Source organism: Diabrotica undecimpunctata, chromosome 10 (assembly GCF_040954645.1).
Source record: "Diabrotica undecimpunctata isolate CICGRU chromosome 10, icDiaUnde3, whole genome shotgun sequence".
In the NCBI taxonomy this organism is placed as follows: Eukaryota; Metazoa; Arthropoda; class Insecta; order Coleoptera; family Chrysomelidae; genus Diabrotica; species Diabrotica undecimpunctata.
The window spans coordinates 30,990,797-31,017,473 of NC_092812.1; the positions used below are offsets into that span (position 1 = coordinate 30,990,797).

General features: G+C 33.1%; 1 protein-coding gene across 1 annotated transcript in view; it reads right to left on the bottom strand.

Moving 5' to 3' along the window:
• LOC140452550 (nucleolysin TIAR-like) overlaps nucleotides 1-26,677 on the bottom strand; it is a 364,201-nt gene that overhangs the window by 11,504 nt on the left and 326,020 nt on the right. Inside the window, exons 5-7 of the mRNA XM_072546876.1 lie at nucleotides 21,526-21,706; nucleotides 18,943-19,060; nucleotides 3,242-3,411 (exon numbers count right to left, since the gene is read on the bottom strand). Of these exons, the coding sequence (XP_072402977.1) occupies nucleotides 3,242-3,411; nucleotides 18,943-19,060; nucleotides 21,526-21,706 (469 nt within the window). The remainder of the gene's footprint in view (nucleotides 1-3,241; nucleotides 3,412-18,942; nucleotides 19,061-21,525; nucleotides 21,707-26,677) is intronic.

Genomic DNA, 26,677 nt, shown 5'->3' on the forward strand with positions numbered 1-26,677 from the left:
CAGGAACGCAACTCAACAATATTGGCAATATCATTTTAAAGTCGTCTACTTTAAAATGTACAATGTATGTCTGAATTGTCAATATAAATGAGTCAGATAAAATTAAGTTATTAGAAGAATTTTTCACCAAGTAACAAAAAAACAAAAATTTGTTTAATTTACTAATGTTTGTATTTTGAAAACGATTTCCGAAGTGGAAATTGAAACGTCAATAAACGTAATTTAACCTTTAATTGTGGCTTGTTCCCATTTAAATAGTAATTAATTTTAATTAAAGAAACTGAATTTGGCTAAATATTAAAGGTAGCGATTTGTTTTCCTAAATGCCACGTACAAAATTTATTTTATAATTTGATGTTTATTCCGAACGAGATAATTGATAAAATCTGATATACCACAATGTAACAGATTCCGAACAAAATTGGTTAAATCTATTAAATTAAAAATACAACCGTTAAACCGATAAACTTCACTCGCTCAAAAGTTACTGAAAAATGTTTATGATACGAACGTTTTATTACCAAAATAATTTACACGAACAAATAGCCTATTAATTTTATTTAATTAATGATCAAATTATCTCGCTTATTCTATTTAATAGTATTCGAGTTTATTACAAATCAGTGATATAATAGTTGGCATTGCTCATGCGTCAAGCTACATAGTTATCGGGTTTTATACTCTGACGTTGTATTCCAGAATTGTTTATTCCTGATGTTTCATCTGTCACTGCAGCAGACCTGACATCATATAGTTTCCTCAACCACTGATGATCTTTCTTAAATATTCGTGCGCTTCTTTGAGTCCGTCGCTTTGGGATAAGTTGGGGCGGGGGGTCGCTAAAGTAGCGGTCGCCATGTTGCCGGCAGTCTTTTAGCGTTATCGCGCGTGTTTTAGCTGTTAGACTGTTTTTCAATTTCGATGGCTTCACGAATTAAAATCGAGAATTCAGGCTCCTTAAAATGACGTTCGAATAACTGATGACACACTTAGATAATTCCTTGTACTGATATCCTCTAGTTTCTTGAGGTCCTGATGATACTGTACAACTTTTAAAGCGAAACCAGTCGCGTAAAATGTAAAACTATACACTTATCTATATTTAGAGGTAACATCCAATCCGAACACCATTTGAAGATCGAATCCATGTCACTTTGTAAGTCTTGCCCATTCAAGAGTGGGTCAGCAAATATTTTTCTATCGTCTTCGTAGAAATCTTTCCTAGATTTAATATGAGATTTAACATCACTAGCATACAACACAAATAGTAGTCAAAGGCTAAAATAGATCCTTGTGGTATACCACTTAAAACTGTTTTTTTGATGACAGCAATATGTTAACTCTAGCACATAACTACCGGTTTGTTAAAAAATCATTAATTCACCCAAGAAGTTCTCCGCGAATGCCAAAGTGATCTAGTTTATACATCAATTTTCTTCTTGGTACTCAATCAATTATTAAATAATTTAATTGATAGTACTAACATTTTTTGTGAACGATTTCCGGAGTGGAAATCAAAACGTCAAATTTTTTTAAGGTAAAATGTAATTGTCATTACAATCAATTGTGGCTTATTTCTATATAAATATAGTATTTAAAGTCATGCCACAAGAAAGTAGTTTCAGAACCTTATTAAATTATTAGAAGAATTCTTTTACCAAGTAACGAAAAAAAAAAATTGTTTAATTTATTAATATTGTGTATTATGGGAACGATTTCCGAAATGAAAAATCTAAATATCAAAATAAACTTATTTTAAAGTAACATTTAATTAAAGCACATTAGATTAAAATCTGGTCTGTTGTATCTTTTAATTCCATATACAGCCATTACCTTCTTATTGATCCTACTCTTTTCTTTTTTGTAGAATAAACTCTAAGATAGTACAACAAGTCAGTACTTATGGTTGTTAAAATGTTTATTAATACAAAAAGGGCTTATAAGCATTTTTTAAACATGGATATGAACACACATACACACTATATATAAATAATATTAGTACAAATAGTTTATATACATATAAACTCATGGACAAAAATATCGAATATTTTGGAATTTTCCAATTTTTTTTGTAGTCACTATTATTTCAAATTAATTTTAGATTATTGATGATACTTATATAGTAGTCTGATGTACTCAACTGGTTTGAAATATTTTGACGTTTATATGACAGTTTTGTGGTTCTTAATTCTACACGAAATCGTTTATTAACATCGATGCACCTCAGAAATGAGCTATTAAATGTTAGGCAAGTTAATATGAGTTCAGAAACAGTTAGACGAAGATTACAAGAAGCAAACTTAAAGCTCAGGCGCCCCGCCACAGTTCTACATATTCTCCAAAATCATAAAGTTTGTGGTTCAGAATTTGTAAGAACACATATTCAGTGGAATATCGTCAACTGGAAAAATGTTCTTTTCACTGATGAGACCAGAATCCTATTACGCAAGCCAGATGGTCAAAACCACGTCTACAGAAGAGTCGGAGAACGATTCGCCAGCTGCAGTCTCGGCCAGACCGTTAGTTTTATAGGTGGTGGCATAATTCTTTGGGAAGGTATTAGTTGGGAGGTACGCACAGCACTGGACGGATGACTGGTGACACTTACGTTTAAAAAATCCTGCAAGATCATGTTTTACCATATGTTGGTTACATTGGATATGAAAGATTCATGTTAATGCACGATAATGCTCGGCCACATGCCGCTGCCATTATAAGTAATTATCTTGATGAGGTCCAAATTCGAAGATTGGATTGGCCACTGTTTAGCCCGGATTTAAATCCAATAGAGCACATGTGTGATCACCTTAAACGTTTCAAATACGATAGAGCAGCTTTTGCTTGCTGCACAGTATGAATGGAATGCAATTTTCCAAGGATGTGTCCAAAATTTACTTGCAAGCATGCCGAGAAGGATGCAAGCAGTCATAAGAGCTAGAAGGTGAATACTCGTTACTGATCATGCACTCCTTTTAGTTAAAAAGACTTATTTAAGCAATTTAAATTAGCATTTAAATTTAGAGTAAAATAGCATTATTTACCTAATATTAAGTGTTTATTTTTTTTGCAATTTTCCCCGCATAAAAACTTAAAACTAGTCATTAAACTTTGTTAAAATAAACTCTATTTCACAATAAACTACTTGATTGACCAGATTTTATTTTGAAAAAACAAAAATTAGAAAATTCCAAAATATTCGGTATTTTTGTCCTTGACTGTAATACTATAATAACAATCTCACCCCATATACGACTGCTGATATCCCCCAAATTGGCCATAAGCATATCCTTGCATTCCTCCTAGAAACTGTCCCTGTATTTGTGCAGAGCTTGCGGTCGGATAACTTTGAGGATACCAGTAACTTAACTGTTGCCCGTAGGCGCTGTAGGGAAAACTCGTACCTGCGATTGCCTGCAATACAAAAGTTATGAATATGAAAAATTTAACTTTTTAATATCGCTGCGGAATATTCAAGGTTAAAAATAATAATATTCATAATTATATAAATTATTTTAACCATACTTGGAGAAAATAATATGCAGGTTACTAAAGCAGTATTCAAATTATAATTAATAATTAAGAGATTGTACACGATGCACTTCGTTGACGACTAAGCCATTTTAGCTGAAGACGAGAGTGATATAGACTATATGGTTAGAGAACTGGAAGGGGAGTACATTAAGTGGGACCTTAAAATTAATGTAGAAAAAACCGATTACTTAATTGTAGGAGAAAACATAGAAAGCATACAAATTAAAATGGGAACTATAAAATCAACTGATTCCTTTAAATACTTGGGAGTTCAAATAACATCAAAAGCAGGGAGTAACGAAGAAATACTTCTCAGGATTGGACAGGCCATGGAAATAGACTATTGGAAACGATGTTGCCGGAGCACTAGACTTGATAGGGTGAGGAACGAAGACATTATGAGAAAAATGGAAATTGATCTACTGACTGATTGACGTAATAGATACAATTGAAGTCAAAAGACTAAACTGGGACACCTGCAGAGAATCCCTGAAAATAGATTGTCAAAAAATATAGAAAAATGGACTCTGTTCACTGAAAACGAGGTAGACCAAGATGGTCATGAAGAAAAGATTTGAAAGATGCAATGACCGTCAGAGATTTAAAAACTGAATTTTGCTTCGACAGAAAACGCTGGAAATTAGGATGCGAGAAACGGAGTAAGATGTAGAAGACTCGCCTATTATTATTATTATATGATAATCCTGTTATTGTCTAAACATAATTCAAGTCATTGTTTTCCATTATAAAATTGATTTTTGCATGTATCTCGGCAAATTCTTGATGGATTTAAATTTGTAAAAATTAAAATTAGCCCTCTCTTCATAGCACAATAGCTTCTTAATACAAAAATTGCTCCTAATATAATAAAAAATGCAACAGATAAAAAATTATATTTTCCGAATTTGGCCTTTGTTTATAAAAAATAAGACCTATCTGACAGTAAGGCCTATGACTATGACTTACAACGATCAGATACTTTTAACCTTTTCTTACTAAGTAACCCTTTTTTTTCACCTATTCCGTTTTCTAAACTGGGGTAGCATTATTTAATAAGAATACATGTTTAAAAATGTTGTTGAAGACTGACGAAATTGTCATTTGCAAGATCATTCTTTATTACTTTGTTTTAGAATAAGAATAATCTTAGCCACTTTCAAATTATCTGAACATTTACCTTCACAGAATAATAAATTTGTTACATGTCTAAGAGGTGAAATTATTGCGTCAATTACAAATTTTGTAATAAAGCTTAGAATGTCGTTATATCCATAAGATTTGGTAATTTTAAATTTTCTTATTAGTAATTCATATATTCCTTCCTAAGTAATCGGCTAAAAAACTATTTTTTTTTGTTGAGATGTTAACAACTGGAGTATTATTTGGTTTTACAATATATTTAACTATTTCTAAAGATCCTTGTATATGTTTTAAACAAACTGGCTATGATATACGGCTCATCAATAGATAAGACGTTGCCCTTTATATTTGCATTAAGTATTAAAATTATTAATAATTTGCCAGTAAGTTTACATTGTATTATCTGAATGTTTAATCCGATTCTGATAAAATATTTTCTTTGTTCCAACCAATATTTTACGGGAAATTTTTTTAGCTTGAAAATATACTGGTTTAAGTTCATGAAAAGTTTGAGAAAGAAGATATAAATCTCTTAAATTATTACTTGAGTTTTGTACTTTACTATTTACCCAGTTCTCATTCTGTGCGGATATATATTTTACGTACAGAAAAGCATGTCTCAAAATGATATTGAAAGATGTTATAAAAGTAAATAAGATTTCTATAGTGTCTTGAATATTGTACAAAGTTGTCCAGTCGTCTTGCAATAAGTTATATACGAATTAGTTCAGTGCGTCCGTATGATAACGCCGTTAATAAATAAAATAACTCTTTATCTTATTAAAGTTATTTTTAAGTTCACAGCATATAGATCTATGATCAGAGTTCACATTATCAAGTACACGAGTAGGATCTTGTAAAGTAAAATTTTATAAATACAATTGATACATGAAATTGATGGTTTTACCACTTTAGGCGACCAAGTGATTTGAATGGATATATTAGCAGTTCGAAAATAAAGTATATGTGATTGTATATAGGGGAAAGTGAAAGGAAAAAGAACACGGGGGAGACGATGCACATCCTGGTTTAAAAATTTAAAGCATTAGAGTGGAAAAACAACAATAGAACTCTTCAGAACCGCTGCAGACAGAGTAGAATTTGCAATGATGATCGCTAATGTCTTTAAAGGATGATGCAAACGAAGAATGGTTTTTTGATGGAAGGTTGACAAGCAGATATTTGGTTCTTAAAGAAGTGGCTGTTGGAATGTTGTTAGTTGGTTGACGGATAGTTTGACCTTGGAGCAGAGGAGAGTTTTCAGCTTTTATTGCAGATTGCCCTTCGTCACGATAGCTGAAAGTTTTGCTATGGTACTATGCTTGGAGAAGGCCTTTGTGAATCTATAGTAATTCTATTTAGGAATAAGAATATAAACCTGAAATCGAATTCAGGATTCAGCCTAAATTTGTTTTTTCAAAACGTTGCAAAACTGATATGGGGATTTATAATTTGTATCCACATCATGCCAATTCATCTAGGCAGAAATACGTTTAAAAAATGATTTCCTAACACTCCATACTAGAGTAAAATATTAAAAATGAAATAGACAATCAGTATTTGATTTCGTTACAACGTACTACCATTCGTTGAAATGCATATTTCTGCTTCCTGGCTTCATTAAAGCCAACTCATGGTAAGCTCTAACGAAATAAAACCTTTTCCGGCTATAATCGCTATAGTCGCTACCAGTGTCTTAATACTTCTTGCCCATTTAGGTCTTGGTAATGATAAAGTAAGCAAAAACTATGTAAGCATTCTTTTTTATTGATATGTTAAAAAAGCAGATGTTTTATTGTTCCATGGCAGAAGTAGTTCAGTGCTATAGTCGTTTGAATTTCATTAACCGAAAGCCAGAAAAATGGTTCATTTACCAGAAATGCACAAAATTACAATTATACAGATGATTGGCTATGGAGATAAGACACGGGCGTAAATGGAAGTAGCTCGTTTATTTCACGAAGCATTTCCTGATTTGCCGCACATATCTCAAGGGACAATTAGTAAAATAGAGAAGCAATTCCACGAGCTGAGCCTTGTTAGGAAGGTAAGAAAAGAAGCTGTCAATGCAATACGTGAGGATACCAAATTGGCTGTTATGCTTGAGATTTAGGAACACCCACATACATCTGTTCGAACATTACAAGAAAACAAAATGCATCATAAAATTATATACACTCAGAAGGTCATGGAAGATGATTTAGACAGGAGAACGTATTTTTTTAAACAAATGATGGCAAGGTTAGACAGCAATGTGATCCAATTAGAACATGTTTTGTTTTCTGATGAATGCATTTTTACTCTTCAAGGTCACGCTAATCGGCAAAATTGCCCACTATTGGTCCAGGAAAAATCTTCACTAGATGAGAGAAGGCAATACTCAATACCCTGAGAAGGTTAACATGTGGGCAGGAATTATTTAGATCAGATCATAGGTCCCTTCTTCATAGATGGCAATTTGAATGGCGACAATTATTTAGCATTGCTCCAAAATAATGTACTGCCAACGTTGGTCAACTTGTATCCTGATCCAGGAAACCCACAAGTTCCAGCGAATATGATATGGTTTCAACAAGATGGAGCACCATCCCACTACCAAATCCATGTCCGGCAGTACCTCAACCAAATATTTCTAATTCGGTGGATAGGGAGACGAGGATCGATGGAATGGCCACCACGATCCCCCGATTTGACGCCATTAGACTTTTTCTTATGGGGATATGTGAAAAGTATTGTATACAAAATTAAACCCACTGACTTAGCTAACTTACGAAGACGAATAACGTTTGCGATTAGATCGATCACATCTGAGATGCTGAGAGTAACGTTAGAAGAAATTTCTATTCACGGTTAGGGTTTTGCCAAGACGTTCGTGGGGAGCATTTTGAACATCTCCTATATTGACATTATTGTTTATATTTGTATTATTTAGAAGTTTTTGAATATGTTGTAGCGACATTCGACAAATAAATAATTTTCTTTCCTAAATGTGAATTTTTGCATTTTACTTAATATTTTCGAAACAGTTAAAGGTAGGTATAGGATATTGTATTCAAAAAATGTCTAAAGGATCTGAGGAATCTTAAAATTAATTAATATACAGGGTGTCCTATTTAAAATAAGCAAGTTGGTATTGGCCACCGTTATCTGATATACCCCGTATAAAAAGTTTTTATGAAAAAAAAATGCGCAACTATAAATACTAATCGACGCGTTTGACCGTTTTTTTCGAATACTCCCTTATTTATTAGCTAATTTATTCCATTTGGCTGACACACAATGTATAATTTTTTAACGAACGCTTTTTTATTATTCAGTTCTTGCTAGGTAGCCGACAGACTCATACGGCATCACAGGTAGAACCTCACTGAGATAAAGAAAGTTTTGGACATCGCAAGTTGTTAATGGCGTTAACACTATACGACTAGATGCGATCTCCTAAGGAAAATTCTCAAAGAACTGCTTTTGATTTATTCCGGTACCTGACTTGTGCTTGCTGCTTTTCTTATAGGTTCCCATATAGTTTTACTCCTAAAATAACTGTGCTTACATTTGAGTCTGCTTTATATATCGAAATTCTTCTGATTTTATTTTTTGTTTCAATGTTTCCTCATTCTAATAATCAATCACACACTTCTTGTTCTCTATAACAAATCTAGGATTATCAAGTTTAATAATAATCAGACGAAGAGGTTGACAGAAGAGTCATATCTGATGGTTACAGCGGATTATAAAGGGTTAACATAATAATTAAATAATGAAAATTAAATACAAATGCAAAATTTTGATGAATCTGCTTACGACTGTAAAAAAATAATTGTCTTTTCTACAATAGTTTGTTCAATAGCTAAACAATAATAATTAAAACTATTTTAATTTCCCATGTCACTAAATTAAAAACCTACAATCAGCACGACATGACTTCTTAATGTTGTTTCGTATCACCTGCTCCTGTCAGTTTTTCACATTCAAACTAAATTGCCCTTAACGCACTTCGACTTTGTTTTCTCAAATAGAAGCACGCTAGTCAAACTCCATTTTTAGCTTCTCAAGTAGAAGAAAGTAAATAGTTAATCTCACGTTTCTCAAATATAAGCAGATTTCAAGTTAATTTTATTTTATTAAATAGTTAACTTAATTAAATTCAGTGTTAGTGCATCTAATACGTAAGTACCTAAAATTATTCTTTAATACAGAACAAAATTGACAGTTTTTGTGCCAATATTTCGTAAATGCCGGTCCGACAAATTAGGTACAGGGTTGCCGGATATACAACTAAACTTTTTTGCTCTATAAATCGCATTTATTTAGTTTTAAGAACAATTAATATGAACAATTGTGTATTTTAAGAACATTTTATTTGAACATTTTTGTTTTTATTACCATTAAAAAGAGTGATTTGTTGGTAATTCCGATACAGCTATTTATTTATGTAAATAATAAAATAAAAACATTTCTACCGGAAATCTTATTTTAATTATTCTATTTTTAATTTTATTATTTACTACACTATTAATATTCCGCAATTTTACGACCTATTCGTCGCTGGTCCTTCGAGAGTCCTCTATTTTTATCTACCAAATGTAGGAATGTGAGAATATAGTTTTTTTTTAAAAATATTTGCTTTTAAATCATTGAACCAGCTACCTTATCCTTTCCCCTACATGCAATATGATACAAATTTGATCTAAATGAATTTAAGTGAAAATTTCAGAACGCGTTGAGAGTTATTAAAAGGTATAAATATTTATATAAGTATCATCGACAATATCCATGGGTTTTTGACAAAACATCGTAAACAAGTAAGCGCACATTTTTCAGGAGATGACTTTTTATTCTACTAACTTTTTGGGTAATACGATTAAACTATTTTAACTATGATAAATTGGTACCTAAAATTCATAAATTTAGGAAAAAAACTATAATTTAACATTCCCCTATTAAAATGTGTGTTTGTATATATACAATATTTTATCAGACTTTGTCTGTATAAAGTTTAGTTTAAGCGTGAGGCTTATGAGAACCATATGATAGTTTTAGGGTATCGGATCTATAAATGATTGGTCATGAATCTTTTTCTTCTTCTGGTGCACTCCATTATTGGAAGTTTGCGATCACTACATTATAATGTTCTCTATTCTGCGCCACTCTTAGTAATTATTGAACGTTCATGCCTGTCCAAGTTCTGATATAACTCTTCTACTTACTTCTCTTCGGCCCTCTATCTTCCCTTCAAATATTATTTGTAGCAGGTTAGATTTCTCATTTTCATTATGTGGCCTAGGTACGAGGTTTTTCTTTTCTTAATCGTTCTTGTAACTCTCTATTTATGATTTTTAATATTTTTCGATTCGTAATCTGTTAAGTACATGACATTCTGAGGATTCTGCCGTAGAGCCACAAGGGTTCTAACCGTCTTATGGTATTTAATTTTAATGTCCAGACTTTAACTCCATAAAGAAGGACTGACCAAACGTAACATTTAATCTGAATAGCGTATCTTAACATAAAACATATTAATAACAAAAATTGACAAAGAAATAAAAAATTTAGTACGTAATAATTATCCGTGTCACTGTGATTGATCAGTCTCTGTTAATGTATCGGAATTTCACTTATATCCAAAATCAAAAGCATGTAATTTTAATTTTAATAGTTCAGTTACTGAGACTTAAAATATGGTAATACCTCCAAATTTTTTATAACTGCATCGATTTCTTTGAAAATTTCAAATTAAGCTTATCTTACCCTCCACTTCAAAAGCTATATACGATCTAGGTTCGCTTTTTGTTTTTAGGGGTGAAAACTCCCCCTTATTGAAGAAACTGGGAAAAACACGGATTTAATTATTTTATGCACTTAAATCTTGTTTATTCGTATAAGGTAAATATTGTAATGTGTTCTCTAATATAAAAATTAATTATTCACAATTTTCAACCCTTAAAACCCTTTAAAAACCCTTAAAAGCTAATACTTTTTATAAAAAAATATGAAAAAAAAGTCGTAGCAGCTTGAGACATTTCAATTATGTATTTAAATACAAATAAAAATTTATACCCTAGCTATACAATAATATTTTATTTATTGGAAATTTTCAACCCTTACAACCCTTATGACAAAAATGAATTAAAAATGAATTAAAAAATATTTTTATTGGTTTGAAACATTTCTTGAGTGCATTTTATTTAACGAAAATTAATTTTTTGCATATAAAATAACTTTGTATTATAATTTCAAGATTTCAACCCTCACAACCAACCCCTTTTTTAAAAAATTAATTTAATATATTTTTATTGGTCTGAAACCTTTCTTGAGTGCATTTTATTAAACACAAATTAATTTCTTGCTTATAAAATAACATTTTATTATATTTTCAACATTTCAACCCTCACAACCACCCCCTTTGTCAAAAATGAATTAAAAAATATTTTTAACGATTTGAAACATTTTTAGAGTGCATTGTTTGTAGACAAAAATTAATTTTTTACTTATAAAATGAGCCTACTTTTTTCAACCCTCTACAAGCACCCCTTTTTAAGAAAATAAAATCCTTAAATCCCTAACCCTAACTAAAAGTAAATAATGTTTATATAAAACGATGTATAAAATAAATGAATGTCTATTCATCATCGGAATCATAATTTTCACCGTCCAATTGGTCTTTGTTTACAGGAGGACAATTTTGTCAATTGTCACCACAGCATGTTCCGCATGTTGCAAAATAATCCCAGCCGAAGAGAGCCACAGGCTGATCCGCAACCTTTTGTACAATTGCAAAAAATCATTTTCAGCAGTTCTTCTGGAGCTGGTAAACTTTGCATTTTAATTGGTTCCAAAGAATCTCCACTTTTAGACCAAACCCAATCCAAAATATTTAAGCTGTTATTTCCCAACCATATCTGGATTTGTAAATAAACCCTTTTGGTAGGTTCATCCAGAGCTATACTGACGAAAAAGTACATACACACATAGAAAAAAAGTCGGTTTAGTTATAGCAGATGTTCCAAATAGAAAGATCCCTACCTGTTTCCAAAACTTGTTTTATATATATATATATATATATATATATATATATATATATATATATATATAGAGAGAGAGAGAGAGATACATAGATGCAATGTATATATTATTAAATGTCTATTAGTTCCATAGAAATGCTCCAATGCTCCAAATTATAAAATTTTTCCATGCTCAAAAATTTATTCTAAAAAGTACTATTGGTTTTTTTACAATAACTCGGTTAATTTTGATGCTACAACATGCGTGAAAAAACGATTTTACAGGTAATTTAACGGGCTATAAGTATAGGAATGTTAAAACATTCTAAAGTCCTTCATGTTTAAAGGGTGAAGGGTCAAAGGGTCGGAGACCAGTGGTTCATGCGCTATAAAGCAAACTTCAACCAACTATATCTCCGTTATTTTTTAAGCTACAAAAAAAAAATTAAATAAAGAAAATTTTTGTCAAAAAAAACTATTTTTTTGTATTTTGTCATCTTTTACGTATCTTTTATAGTTTTAAAGTTATTATAAAAAAAATATATTTTTTTAATATTTACAAAAAAAAAAAAAATGTAATCATACTTTTTTCAAAAACTGGGTATTCTAAAGTGGCTAAACTTTTGGATCATACAAAAAACACTAAAATAAAGTGAATTATTCTATAAGGAAAACAATTTATTTCAATCCTAGTGACCATGACGTTAGTTTTATTGCGTTTTTTTTACAATAATTTGAGAAACCCATCGTTTTTTTGATCGTATCTCACGTACAGTTAGTGCAAAGGACTTTTACCATCACTCATTTTAAAGGTCTTTTCAAGCTCTTTTAAAAATATTATAAGAGTTTTTGTCGAAAAATGTACCCGTTTTCCGTTATTTAACGTCAAATACTCGTATTGAAAGACAAAAACAAAAAAAAAACCTTCATTGAACGGCCATAACTCAGTTAATATTGAACAGAAAATATTCATTAAAAAGCCAATCTTTTTGTTTTTTTATGAGCTTTAATTTTAGTCGTTACACTATTTTGATAAAACTCTTAGTTTCAGAGCTATTCTTAAAAAAACCTTTGAAAAACATGTTTTTTTTAACGAAAAATGACACTTTTCAACAGCGAATAACTCAAAAAGTATTGATCTAGCGAAAAAAATATTTACTACATTTTTTGTTTAAAATTTATTCTTCTATCGAACAGCGTGGTTATTTTGAGTGAAAAAATTTCCACCCTCGAAAAGGGGTGACAAACACCCCCAGGGTGGAAGCGCACATCGGCACTATATAAATTTTGTTCCTTGGGTAATTATTTACCAACACACAAAATTTCAAATGAATCGATTCAGTTATAAAGAATTCGGAGGTAAAAACCGTCAGTAACTGATCTATAAACGGAGTAAGTAATTTTAAATAAAACTGTATTATTTACTATTATCACCTTATTTCACGTATTTATATAAAAACACTTCCAGTATTCTCGTTTTATCGGTTTCATAAAAAACTGACATCACGCCTACAAATTACTCATATCAGGATTTATTGGTGCTAATAATTTGTTTTCGACTGGGCCTACCGATAACAGTAACAAATCCAAAGATTTCTTGACAGTGACTGTAAACAGAGGTGGGTGACAGTAAAATAAAACCTCTTTCAATAGGTAACTAATTAAAATATTAGTATTGTACAGTGGGTGGATCAAATAAACACATTTGTATAAGTACAATTTGTACACATTTGTATAATTTGTTATAGTACCGCCTATATATTATTGAATTTCAATGACTGCTTAGTATGACTTAATTATAAGCTGTGGATAACTTGATATACCGAGTTTCGCTAAGTTTACAGGAGAGCTATTTTAAAATAAAATGTCTCTGGTAAATCTAAATATTAACGTACAATTTATAACTAATAATTTTCCTAGAGCTTAAATACCAATTATTGAAAGAGTTAAGTATGTAAGTGAATTTTTGTTAAATATCAAAGTTATTAAAGGTTGTTGAACATAACAAGTTTTGCCATCTTCTACTTGACCATGTTTTTGTAATCGGAAAATCAATAATACGACTAAAAAAACAGAAAGTTAGTTTTTTTGTACAAATACTTACAATTTAAGTTTTGATAGCTGTGTACCTACTAGGGAAAGAACTTAATATCTCATGAAATTAATATAACTTTAATAAACAAAAAAAGTTGTACAAAGAGTGAACTAGGAGTTTGCTTGTTCTTCAGTCTCGGAGTCGTCTTGCGTATTGTTTAGCTCATCGAATTCTGGAGCTGTTAGCGTTGTCGGCAGCTTTTTGTAAAAATTATGGAACTTCGGAAACGGCAACACATCAAAAAAAGTAAATATTGAAAAATAATCAAACTTGATAAAATAATAATAATTATAACACAACTTGCTTAGTCGCATCTCAGTAGTTTAGTCATCTTTAATAAGACGGCAATACGTGATGTGTGTACATAACAGATTCAGCGTCACTATCATAGATGATTTTCTTAGGAATGGTACAACTTGATATGTCAACATATCATGTTATGCTTTCTTTGAGAACCATAAAAATTAGCCGATTTTTACAGTGGAAGAATTACATAAATCAACATATCAAGGGTTGACATCTTACAACTTTTTCTTTGTAACCTTATAGTCAGAGGCGTACATTGTTATGTTAACTTATCAAGTAATTATCTCTTCTGTAATGTCAACTTATGACATATCAGGTGTGGGCATGCCTTATATCTCCGTTATTATTAGGAATTTGAATTATCAAGTTCTACCATTTTGTAGATCTCGCTCAGACGAACACAGTGATGTTGATAACTCAATTTTGCTAAAATGTCAACATATCAAGTTATGCCTTCTTATCACAGACTTAAAAAATCCATTTTGTAGGTTTTTTTAAGGGCAATCAGATCATTTAAATTAATTATTTGAAATCTTAAGATATTTATTTTTTCTATATTTTTTTATTGTTTAAAATTTTTCGTATCACTAATACTTTGTAAGATATTTTAAAGAAAAGGCATTTTTTTCAAAATTTAACAAATTTTTCTTTTACTTTAAAACCGATTTTTTTCAAAAATAAGCAATTTGGACCGGGTAAATTTACAAATTATATGAATAATACATAAATAAAGTAAACTGTATAACGATAACAATTAATTTTATTTGTGGTGCTAATTAGGAGGGGATTTTCACGATGTTTTTACCAAAACCAACTTTATTTTGAGCGTAACTCGCGTTCTCCTCGATAATTGCTTTATTTTTTGGTTATTTCATGTTGAAATATTCGATTTGGGATTTGGCCAATAAGAACCTACTTTTATGAGGTACAACTCTGCTTCTACTAGGTCTACAGACTTCGTAAGTACATAATTTTTTTTTGTATTTTTATACGATAGATTTTGATAAGAATATTTTTTTCGATAAATACTTACTTTTTTAGTTATTTGTGAAAAACCGTCTGAAAACGTGATTTTCATTTTGAAAAAGGAACATATTCGCTCATAAATAACTCAAAAAGTATTGAGAGGGTGAAAACTCTATGGAATAAAAGTTGCTTAGAATCAGTCAATTTATCCATTTCCGGACTTATTTTGAACGTATGTTTTTTCCTCCGAGAAGGGAAGGCTTTCAGTTCCCAAGTAAAGCAACCGTGGGCTTAACTTCAACAGTAAAGCAGAGGATAAGAGGAACCTAAATACAAATTTTTAAGCAAGTTCATTGTGACAAGGAAAATTACAGTCCGAAACGGTCATTTTCTGGAGTATTAAATAAAATTTATACTGCTTTCTCATACATTTAAGTCAACACTGAGTACCTACATTGGCAGGACAGCACTGTCATAGTAGTAATATTATGTAAACACTTTTTTGCACCAGTCCAGCGCTGTCTCGGATAGAGGGCTAGTCTATTTTTCATGCCAGTGGTCTTCGTCCGCGTCCGCTCCAATTCTGTACCAGCAATTTTAGACACGTGTAAACACATCGTTTTATTCGCTGGCGCACCTACAACGAGTACAACAACCGACTGACTTCTCCGAGTAGGAACTGGCGTGCCAGTGAGTGCAAGTGTACGTATAAACGTGCCTGTCCAGCGCTGTCCTATGTCAAGCACTGGCATGCCAGTGAAACTGGCTCCAGCCACTGGATACATGTAAACGTGCCTTATATCGTGCTTTATACCGTTAACGATCATTTTTGTCAGTACTACCTTATCGCGTACGATACAAAAAGTGCAATATGAGGTTGAAACGTAAGGTACTTAAGAACCGAAGGATCAAAATTAAATACAATTTTAAACACTTAGATTGTTATGACTGGCAAAATAATTTTGAATCAGCACTAAATTATCGAAAGCAACCAACTAAGTTAAATATCGCGTTTTTGGCAAAATTTTAGCTTACGATGTTTTTACAAATACCCGTGGATATAGAGTATAATTTTAATTTTAAATATTTTATAATGTAATTTTTTATTTCCAACTTGCATAGATTTTATATTATATTTTCTAACGTGAATGTTTAATACAACTTTATCTAAGATTCCTTGGTTTATCGTCTGGGATCAATAAAACATTTCAATATTTTACAGACGTTTCTGCAGTTTACTATGTTTGATAAATTTTTTATTATCTGGATTATAGGTTACAGTGTTAAAAATTAAAACTAGACGGACTAAAACATAAATAAATAAACACTGAAAACATTAAAATACTAAACGATAAAATGTTGCAGTTGGCGAAGCTGCAGACATTTCTAATATACATATCTTATCATATTTTACTGTACTCCTTTTGAAAACTAGTGATAGTTTTATGACACAGCTGACAATTCCAAATGCAATGCTATAAACCAGTAGCAAAATTATTTAACATTCTTTTATCTCAAATTTTACAGTCATTTTAATAAAGCAATAATGTAGTCACCTACATAAATGTTCAGGTATAAAATATCAGTAAGAAGCATTAAACTTTCTTAGAAAGGAGTAAAACTACTAATCAATATAAAATTTCTCATTATCAATTATTACGTTAAGATTTTTTTTGTATAACACCTGTACGGTGTTTGTATACTGCTATCTGGTCTTCTTGTTCTGATCGTGCCTATCGGATGTTGGCCACTACCATGGCTATTCTGACTTTGTTGACTACTGCCCTGAAAAGTCCGGTAGTGGTTAAGTTAAACCATTTTCGCAGGTTATGGAGAATGAATAATTGGTCTCTTCATTCATTTTGGTACCTTCCATAACAAATAATCTGTGTTCTGGTCAGCTGTTAAATCAATTCTTTAAATGATTCTCCCTTTTTAATTTCTGTGTAGCATTATTTAGACTAGTTTTGTCTAGTGGAACTATGTATTCCTGCCACTTTTTTTCTTTTTTATACTATGAGTTCACTGATTTCTTTTGGATATACGTTCCCTTTTGTTCTAGAGGTTATTGTGGGAGTATTTTCCCAAGCAACCTGTTGGACATTTTTTATAAAATTTCTAATTCGTTATCAAGTTACCTGGTATTTCTCAATGGTACAGCAAGATTAACAAGGTTTATTTTGAAGCTCTTCCAGTCAGTTTTTTTATTAGTCAATATTGGATTGAACCCTTTTTTGATCACTGTAGCACTCATAGTTAAAATTATCGGTGAGTGATCAGAGTTCATGTCCCAGCCGTCATTGATATCCAGATAGTTAGTTGAGATATTTTTGTAAATAAAGAAATCTATCAGGTCTGGAATTTTGTTCCTATCGGTAGGCCAGTATGTTGGTCTACCAGTAGATATTAATTCACCCTTTTGTTCTTTAACAGCTAACAATAGTTCTTTTGCTTTAGTTGTAGTTAGCCTAGAGCCCCAGTGGATATTCTTTGCATTAAAGTCGCCACCGATGATGTATCGTTTTCCTAAAGTGTTCATAAACTCTTTATATTATTCTCTTTTAATGGAGTATCTAAAAGCGACTTCCCACGATCGGCGATATTGCGGACGAGCGCGGACCAGCTCGTACCGACTCACCGTGGGAAATGTCTCGTCCGTGGTAGCACAGACACATCTGTGCTGGTGCGTCGTATTCATCGAGAATCGGTAACATCAAAGGTGCGGTACATGCCCGTGCGACACGCCGAGCGCGCCCGTGTTTAAACAGACAAGTGCAAGTCAGAAGTTGTTCATTCACTGACACAAGTAGTTGTCTGTAGTATTGTCAAAGTTGTTTTACAGTTTTTTTATAATTTTTTTGCTCAAAAATGGAATCGACAAACGAAGTTATTTTTGATTTTTTAAATTTGTATCAAAATGAACCAAGCTTATGGAATTATACGGCGCCAGAAAATAAGAACCGGAACGATATATATGATGCATGGAACCGAATAAAAAATCAATTAAAGAATAGTACTATTTCGATTAAAGTCTTAAAAAAAAAGAGTTTTTGAAATAAAGTTAAATCAAACAGTACTGTCACGGACCTACACATTGCAAAGCTTTGTGCCCTCCAATTTTTAAAAAACTGGCAGGAGCCTGGTCTACCTGGCCTTTCGGCTATACGACCGTTAACAAATCCACTGCCACCCTACGAGTCCGACACCAAAATGAAGGTGCCACGCCACGTACGCTAGACACGTTTCGTGGGGCTCCACCTTCCCCGTAGTACCTGTGTTGCGATTACCTCACCTACCCGTTATCCCCTCCCACAGGCGGATAGGTGACGCAGGCAGAGGAATTTCCACCTCGCACGTAGACAGGTCGCCGCCGAGGATCTCTCCTCTACCACTCTTAAATCTCCTGGCGGGTACGTGCCGGGACACCAACACCACGCTTGACACAAGGCCAAGAGAAGTGTGTACGGGCCCAGCTCGTTCCGCGAGCCGAACGAAGACGGGCCTACACAGACTGTCACGGACCGTAGGAAGAGCTCTGTCTGCGGTGCGTTGCCGTCCGTGCTCATCGGTTGTGCGCAATGATCTGTAGAATCGCCGATCGTGGGAAGCAGCTATAAACTTATATTTATGGTACGTTAAGATATATTATTAAGATTTCAATTTCTGTATGTTTAGACATTTAAATAAAGCTTGCACATTCCTAAGTATTTCTAAGTGTTCAACCATGACCGGAGTTAAAAAAGTAAGTGTTTATAGACTTTTGAAACAAAAAAGCAAGGAATTAGTACAAAGGCACCGAAAACGTCAACATAAAAAAAGCCAGAAATTTGATATAAACATATAATACGGGGTTCATTGTTCAATTATTTCATAAAAATTAACATTGCTCACCTGACCAGTTACAGGTGCATTATTGGGATCTCCGGATTCCTTTCCCCAAGAACATTTAACAATTTGACCGTTGATGTCTGTATTATGAACTGCTACTATAGCATGCGTAGCGGATTCTTTTGTAGAAAATCTGAAAAAGTAAAAAAAACGGCTATAAGTAAGAGTGATATACTGCCTTCAGAAGTAAAAACGAAGTAAGTTACTCAATAAGCAATTTGAGATTTTCAACTTTTTGGTCTCTGCTAGAAAAAAAAATCAATCAATTTACATTTTATGTACCACTTTGCGAGAGAAATCTCCCAGCAAACTATACAGGTTGTACTGTCTATAACGAGTTACAAAAGAAAATATGTTCTGTACTTAAAGTTAAATAAACTCCGCTAGCTACTTTCATAATTAATTCCTTCAAAACGCAAAATATTACGCAACCGCTAGTTTGGATTTAAACAGGAGCAGACCACCACAGAGCAAATTTACCGCGTCTGTAATTTTATTAATGAAGCCCTAGAAGCAAAGAAATTCAGTTTAGCAGCTTTTTCGAGTATTTTTTAAGCGTTTGATAGAGGATATTACCCGTTGGCTGTATAAACATAGGCAAGTTATTCTTCTAAACTATTTTCGTATCCTTAAGTCCTACACTAATATTTATTCAAAAATATTTCTCTTAGATATTTGTATATTTTTCTAATTCTAAATAAAAGATTGTTAAATTTTAGCAATCAGAAATTACGAACACGGGCGGAAGAAATAGGACTACATAACACTGATAGTGAATCAGTGGCATACGAAGATGAATCATATGAAGAGGAATAGGGCATTGAGAAAGTTATAAATTCTGATAGTGAATCAGAAAAGGAGAAATGTACCACTCACTGAAAGAAGCATTCTCCAAAGCCAAGAACTACTAGGACAAGACATATGATCATAATAGTTCGCTTACCAGGGTCTATAAAAACTACTAACAATTTAAAGGACGCTGTCGAGATTTAAAATTATTTCTTGGATCATCATCATCATCAATCAGCCAATCGCGTCCACTGCTGGACATAGGCCTCCCTCAGTTCTTTCCAGTGGTCTCTACACTGGGCCGCTTGTAGCCAGTTTCCCGTTACACGGTTTATATCATCGGTCCATCTATTTGGTGGTCGTCCTCAGCTTCTTTTATAGTTTCTGGGCCTCCATTCCATAATACGCCTTCTCCATCATCCATCTTGTGTCCTGGCTAAGTGCCCTGCCCAGTTTAACTTAAGCGTCGTGGTTCTTTTGATGACGTCTTGAATTCATGATCTTTGCCTAATTTGTTGGTTTGTTATGTGGTCTTGAAGGCTGACGTTCAGCATTGCACGTTCCATGGCTCGTTGTGTAACTCTGAGTTTATTCGCAGATTTTTGCGTGAGTGTTAAAGTCTCTTTTTATTTTGATCTCGTGTCCCAGATATTTGTAAGTGTCTGTTTGTTGTATTATTGTCGATAGTTATATTTCCACTCAATACGAGATTTGTCATAAGTTTAGTTTTCTTAAAGTTTATCTTTAATCCTGCTCTTTCAGACAGACTTTTAAGCGAATGTATCATAGAAACTGTATCCTGTAAGTTATCTGCGATTAATACAACATCATCTTCAAATTTTAGATGATTTAATCTTTCTCCATTATTCTTGATGCCCATATCTTGCCATTGAGTGTTCTTAAATATTTTTTTCGGCGTCACCTCTCACTGGCTTTCGTAACTCATCACTTTCCACACAACTATGTTTAAAAAAGGTCACAATGTTTTTAATTTTTAATAGCATATTTTGTAAATTAGGTATTTGTAAGCTATTTTGGGCAACTAAATTTAATGTGTGGGCAAACAAGAGAGGTGCTTCTTTTTTCCAACAGCAATTTTTACTGCTGCAACATATTTGCTGCATTATCAGTGACAACAGCAGATACTGTGTCAGTGCTAAATCCTCAGTCATTGCAGGTTCTAAGGAGCTCTTCTGCTATATATTCAGATGTATGTCTTTGATCCAGATAGTAAACTCCCAATGTAACTGATTGGAACTCCGTGCCTAGTCCAATATGACCAGTTACACCTAAAAAACTGCGGATCTGTATGTCTGACCAAATATCACTGGTCAAAGTCACATGTTCAACACTACAAATTTTTGATTTTAATAAAGTTGACAGGACATTATATTTCTCAGGAAGCCACCGTGTAATGGTACTTCTACTAGGTATGTTATATTGAGGAGCAGTCACTTCAAGCAGATGTTTGAAACCCTCATAACTTTAATAACACCTCAAACCATAATAGGTTTTAATAAAGTTGAAAAACAATGGGTTACCGGTTTCACTGTAGAGAAACTTTTACTGCATGTCATGAATAAATTGATTACTAACTTTAATAATATACAATACAATGTTTCCAATATAAATAGATCAAAATGGATGCACGTATGTACTTTTATTTTTTGAGCAACAAAAATGGTGAATGTGCTTATAAAAAAATTAATTTACACAAAAATATACCACGACTGTCATTTTAATTAAAATAGGAAGTCCTATAACTAGTACTTAAAAAATCCAGTAGTCAATCATTTATATAAATTTTACCTTACAAAGGCATATCCTTTTTCTTTAAATACTCTAATTTCTTGTATAGTTCCAAATGGAGCAAAAGTCTTTTGCATCAGTTCCTCTGTCAGACCGTTTGTTATACCTCCACAATATACTGTACAATTTGTTGGACTGCTTTGGTTGTAAACTTCATCGAATGTCAGTGGTTTGGAGTTTACTGAAACAAAAAAAAATAATTCTTTTTCAAATAATTAATATTTTTTGTTTTAAGTTCGCTTTAGAAAATTTCTTTCTATTTAACATTGCTTTTTTTTTCGACAAACCGACAGTTCTTTGTGGAAATCAAAGACAGACGTCAATCATTTACTTACGAAGAGAAAAAATTCATATCGAGAATGATAATTATTTTAAGAAGGTGGCTGTTGAAATCTTAGCCTAGTTCTAGAAAGCAGTCAAGGTACGCGAGGTACAAAGCTTTTAAACTTAGAGCTCGAGCTGGCCCAGATCCCAAAGAAAAAGGTAAGAAGCTATATTAAGGGTCAAGAAGACTCAAAATCTCTCCGATCTCTCAAAATCCGAGTTTTGACGGAGCGACCAGTTTCGCCAATATTCACTTGTCCACATGAACAAGGAATAGAATAGACACCACAGGAAGATAGGGGCGGTAATGGGTCCTTAGGAGAGGGTAGATATTGTGAGATTTTCTTGGGTGGTCGAAAAGTAGTCCTGATACCTTCTTTGCGAAGAATTTTGCCAATCCTATCAGTGACACTTCGAATATACGGAAGAAAAGCCACAGGAGTATTACCCGAAGATTCTGAATTTGTCGTCCTAGGGTGTAAAGGGGGATGTAGATGTCGGTGCGTACACCGACGTGTTACACCCTAGGACGACAAATTCAGAATCTTCGGGTAATACTCCTGTGGCTTTTCTTCCGTATATTCGAAGTGTCACTGATAGGATTGGCAAAATTCTTCGCAAAGAAGGTATCAGGACTACTTTTCGACCACCCAAGAAAATCTCACAATATCTACCCTCTCCTAAGGACCCATTACCGCCCCTATCTTCCTGTGGTGTCTATTCTATTCCTTGTTCATGTGGACAAGTGTATATTGGCGAAACTGGTCGCTCCGTCAAAACTCGGATTCAAGAGCATCAAAGATGCATTCGATCAGGTCTTTTCTCCCATTCTGCAGTTGCAGAACACTGCCAAGAAACCGGTCATTCCATATTGTTCGAAAAAACCCATATTATTTCTAAGAGCCCCTTCTTTTATTCCAGGAAAATCCGCGAATCTCTAGAGATCCGAAAAAATCCACATAATATCAATCGAGAGAAAGGATACTACTTGTCTCCCATCTGGAATCTCAGTCTAGAGCCGTCGTCCGGTCCCGCTACCACGATGCAGCCACATGATTGGCCAGCGCGCGCTTCTTGACGTTCGCGCCACGGAGTGTGCCGATACGTCCCGACACGACAGGTCACCGCGACTATAAATAGAGCGGTAGCGGAGTAATCGTCGGATTCACTCCCTGCCTCTCGACGCGTTAGTGTTCTGAGCTGTTGGACGTGAATCCCTGTCCTGGCATTTGGTTTTCACCTCTGGCTGCGTTGAGTAGTTGAGTTACTGTGACCAAATGCCCATCTTGGTAGTTAGTATTCGCCTCTGGTTGCGTTGAGTAACTGAGTTACCGTTGCTAACTACCCATCTTCCTTTCTTTTTCTTTTTTGTTCTCCTGAAGAAGCTACATACAATTGTAGCGAAACGTCGAGATGAACCCACTTTTGGGTCACTCACAAATGACACGGTCCAAACCCGGAAGACGAATAAACTATAATTCTGACTCTGGCCGTGGAAGCCTACGATTTCATTTGACTTCTTTCTGTTGTTTGTATAAGTTTTTAACCTTTGGATCTGCTTTGCCTGCCGTAGCGCATATACATCATGTTGATATTAAATGGTTTACATGCCTGTTGCATCACAGTGATTCGTTCCAAGCTTATTATCAAGTTAATTACTGATTTCTTTATTATGTTTCTTATTAATAATCCGACGCCATGTCTGTAGCATGGATCCTTGTTTGTAGATCCAGAATAGTAAAACAGTGTGTCTTCATGTTGACCTATTCCCTTTCCAGACGATCTCGTTTTACTGGTTCCTAAAATATCAATATTAAAACGTTTCATTTCTTCATTTCTTTAACGACATTATCTGACTTTCCTGATGCATATCTATGCAGAAATTCTACCTTTTAATTTTTTATTTGAAACCGGGGGTTCTTCGCTCTCTGTGGTGATTTAGCAATCAGTTGGAGTGAGTACCATTTTTTCAACTTGATTTAATAAAGTAATATTGGCAATATGAATTACTAGGGGAAATTTTATTTGCATAGTCTCCCCTTACTTTCTCAACTAAAATTTCAGCCGTTCCTGAAATATAGTACTGACGCTTTTTGCAGTCGGAGTAGCTGCTGTACTTCTTTACTACGCCCAAAAGCCTGAGCTGCAACTTCCACCATTGACGGTGAACCGTAAATTTTCTACACAAAACTGGATCACATTCTAAACTTAGCCATCTATTCACTGCGGTGTACTAAAATGTTAAGTACCCATTTCCGCAAATTAAAAGCACCAGATTGGAATTACCCAAGTAAACGACAGAGAAGGTGCCTGTGTCCCGGAAATAAATTGATTTCTGTTACCGTCGCTTGTAGAAAAGTGTTGGATATGTGCAATGAAAACACTTTGCAATGAAAAAACATGCAACATCGAGCAAAACTAGCATATATTAGGTTTTTTATGTTCTGATAATACACAAATTTCGAACTGACCTCCCTATCTCGAAACAAGTATTTCACACTTGAAATGTCTCTAGAGTAGTGGAAAATCTAAAACTGGTAGTAGATTGTCAATTGTCAAAGTCATAACGGTCACTTAATATAAAAATTGTCTAACAAGATTGAGGAAATTACACTGGATGGACCAAGTAATTGCATAAATTTAGGGAAGAAGTATAAAAAGGCAATTTAGTAAAACGCAGCAAGTAGACAGTTTTCGCACTGCCTGATATTAACATACTTACAAATTAATTATATTACAAAGTATAGACATTACAAAATACATTACAATTTCTATTTACCTATTTAAAAACAAATATAGTATTTTATTTTGGAAAACGGAATATTTCATTTTTATATACCACTTCTACTATAACGCTTGACTAACTATGTTCAAGTTATACTAGCATTTTTCAAAACTGTAAACATTTCATTAATTTTATAAAATGGAATCGAGTGGTACTTTAGGCATTCAAGAGTGTTTGGAAATCGTTGTTTACTATACTGCGCGTCAACTTGAACACTGTATTTTAGGCAGCATGAAAATCATTCAAATTACTCCAATGTTTTATGGAACATTAATTTAGAGATTGTTCTTTACCGTAACATAAAAATAAATGAACTTTTATGAAATAATAATGTCTTTATTATAACAAGAAATACATAGATAAAAACATACAGAAGTTAAAACACTTCACTATTGTATTTAGGTATATAAAATAAACATGTAGTTAAAACTTTTACAAGAAGTGTCGTCAAAATTTATACAGTAGCAGCATAACGTTTTCGATCTAATCAGATCATCTTCAGTGCCTTATGTACTTGAAGCTAACAATGAAATTTGTGGCTATGACATCCATATATGGGTTATATCTTTCCAAACTTAAATTATATGTTGACTCTAGGTCGATGACAATGGATAAATTTAATACTTGAGGAACTACATATCTCTCTGCTGGGTTTTTAACACGTGGTTCTTATCAGTTAAGATGACACAGACCAAGTGTCGAGGGCGAAAAACTTGTAGCTTTGCTTTGAAAATGGATAATAAGTTCTAATCAATGTTATGCAATAGAATTGGTTCCAAACAACCGATTAAAATACTTATTTCAGTTGGAGTAGCTAAAAAATAGTTTTATAAATTTAATTTTGTTTTTAGAAATAAGACCTTTTGCACGAACTCACGTGGAAAGAAGTCGTTTTGCATGTAAAATGTTGTGCACATAAGCTGATTTACAGGTAAATAAAGTAATAAAGCAATAAAGCAAAGGAACAATAATTTTCTGACTAAGCTTTTATTTTGAATAAATAATAATATACGCCTTACCTAAGTGACAAAGATTGTCATAATAGGTAGTTAATGCAACAAATAGTTTTTTAAATATGCAAGTAACAGCGTTCATCGTCAAGACAGTCAATCATTTCTTCCTGCTCCTCACCAGCAGCTACTGTAGTAAGGTCATCAAAAATAAATTCTACCAATTCTTGGTACCAACCAAGGCTCTTCAAAGATTTTTTTCAAAAGTTTGTTAACATCGTTGGTATTTTCTTTGTTTAATACATGATGAAGTGGTCGTTCTTCCAGTCTCACTTGTCTTAGATTCTTTTTTCCTTTCTTTCTCAAAGACACAAAAGACTCTTCTTGTTCATAGCTGTAGTTTTTCAAGCCTCTTACCAACACAATCTTTTTGTAAGTCTTTCCTTTTCCATTTTTTCGGAGGTGTTCTGAGGCTGTGTGGTTTATAATCAATGTCCCTACTTAGATACAATCTTTAAGACTTCCTTTCGCTGTAATATGATTCATATCCTCTGAGCTTTTTTATGTACTATCTAATACTTTCCTTCTTCACATAGTACTTATTTCTGGTAGTGTCACCTCCTCTTTTCTCTTGAACAGCAAACCTAAAATGCACTTATTTTGCCATGTTTTTTATTCTTGTTTCTCCAACACCAATAAAATTGTGAAAAAATGTTAAGCATACACAAGTTTTAGCACCAGAGACAGTTGGAAAGAAGTATTTTATTGAGTACTTTCACTAAGATCCAGGTTTTTGATTTTTGTTTTTGTTTACTGGCCTAGGTATATGTCTTTTGATTTGTGTTGTATGAATTAGACTGGCAGTTATATTGTTAACTGGCAGTTATTTTTTTTTCTTGTCTAAAACTTTATAAAACTCTTCTTTAAAAGCTTTGATGTAATAAGGCCTTATTCTTCCGAACGTGAACCGATTTTTGTTGTGCTTACATGGTTCTTTTAGGAGTTGCATGCCTGGTAATTTGTTCACTTTTCCTTGTTCCTCCTGTAACTCTTCTTTTTTACTCCCTTCCAACACTTACACTTTCATCTGCAT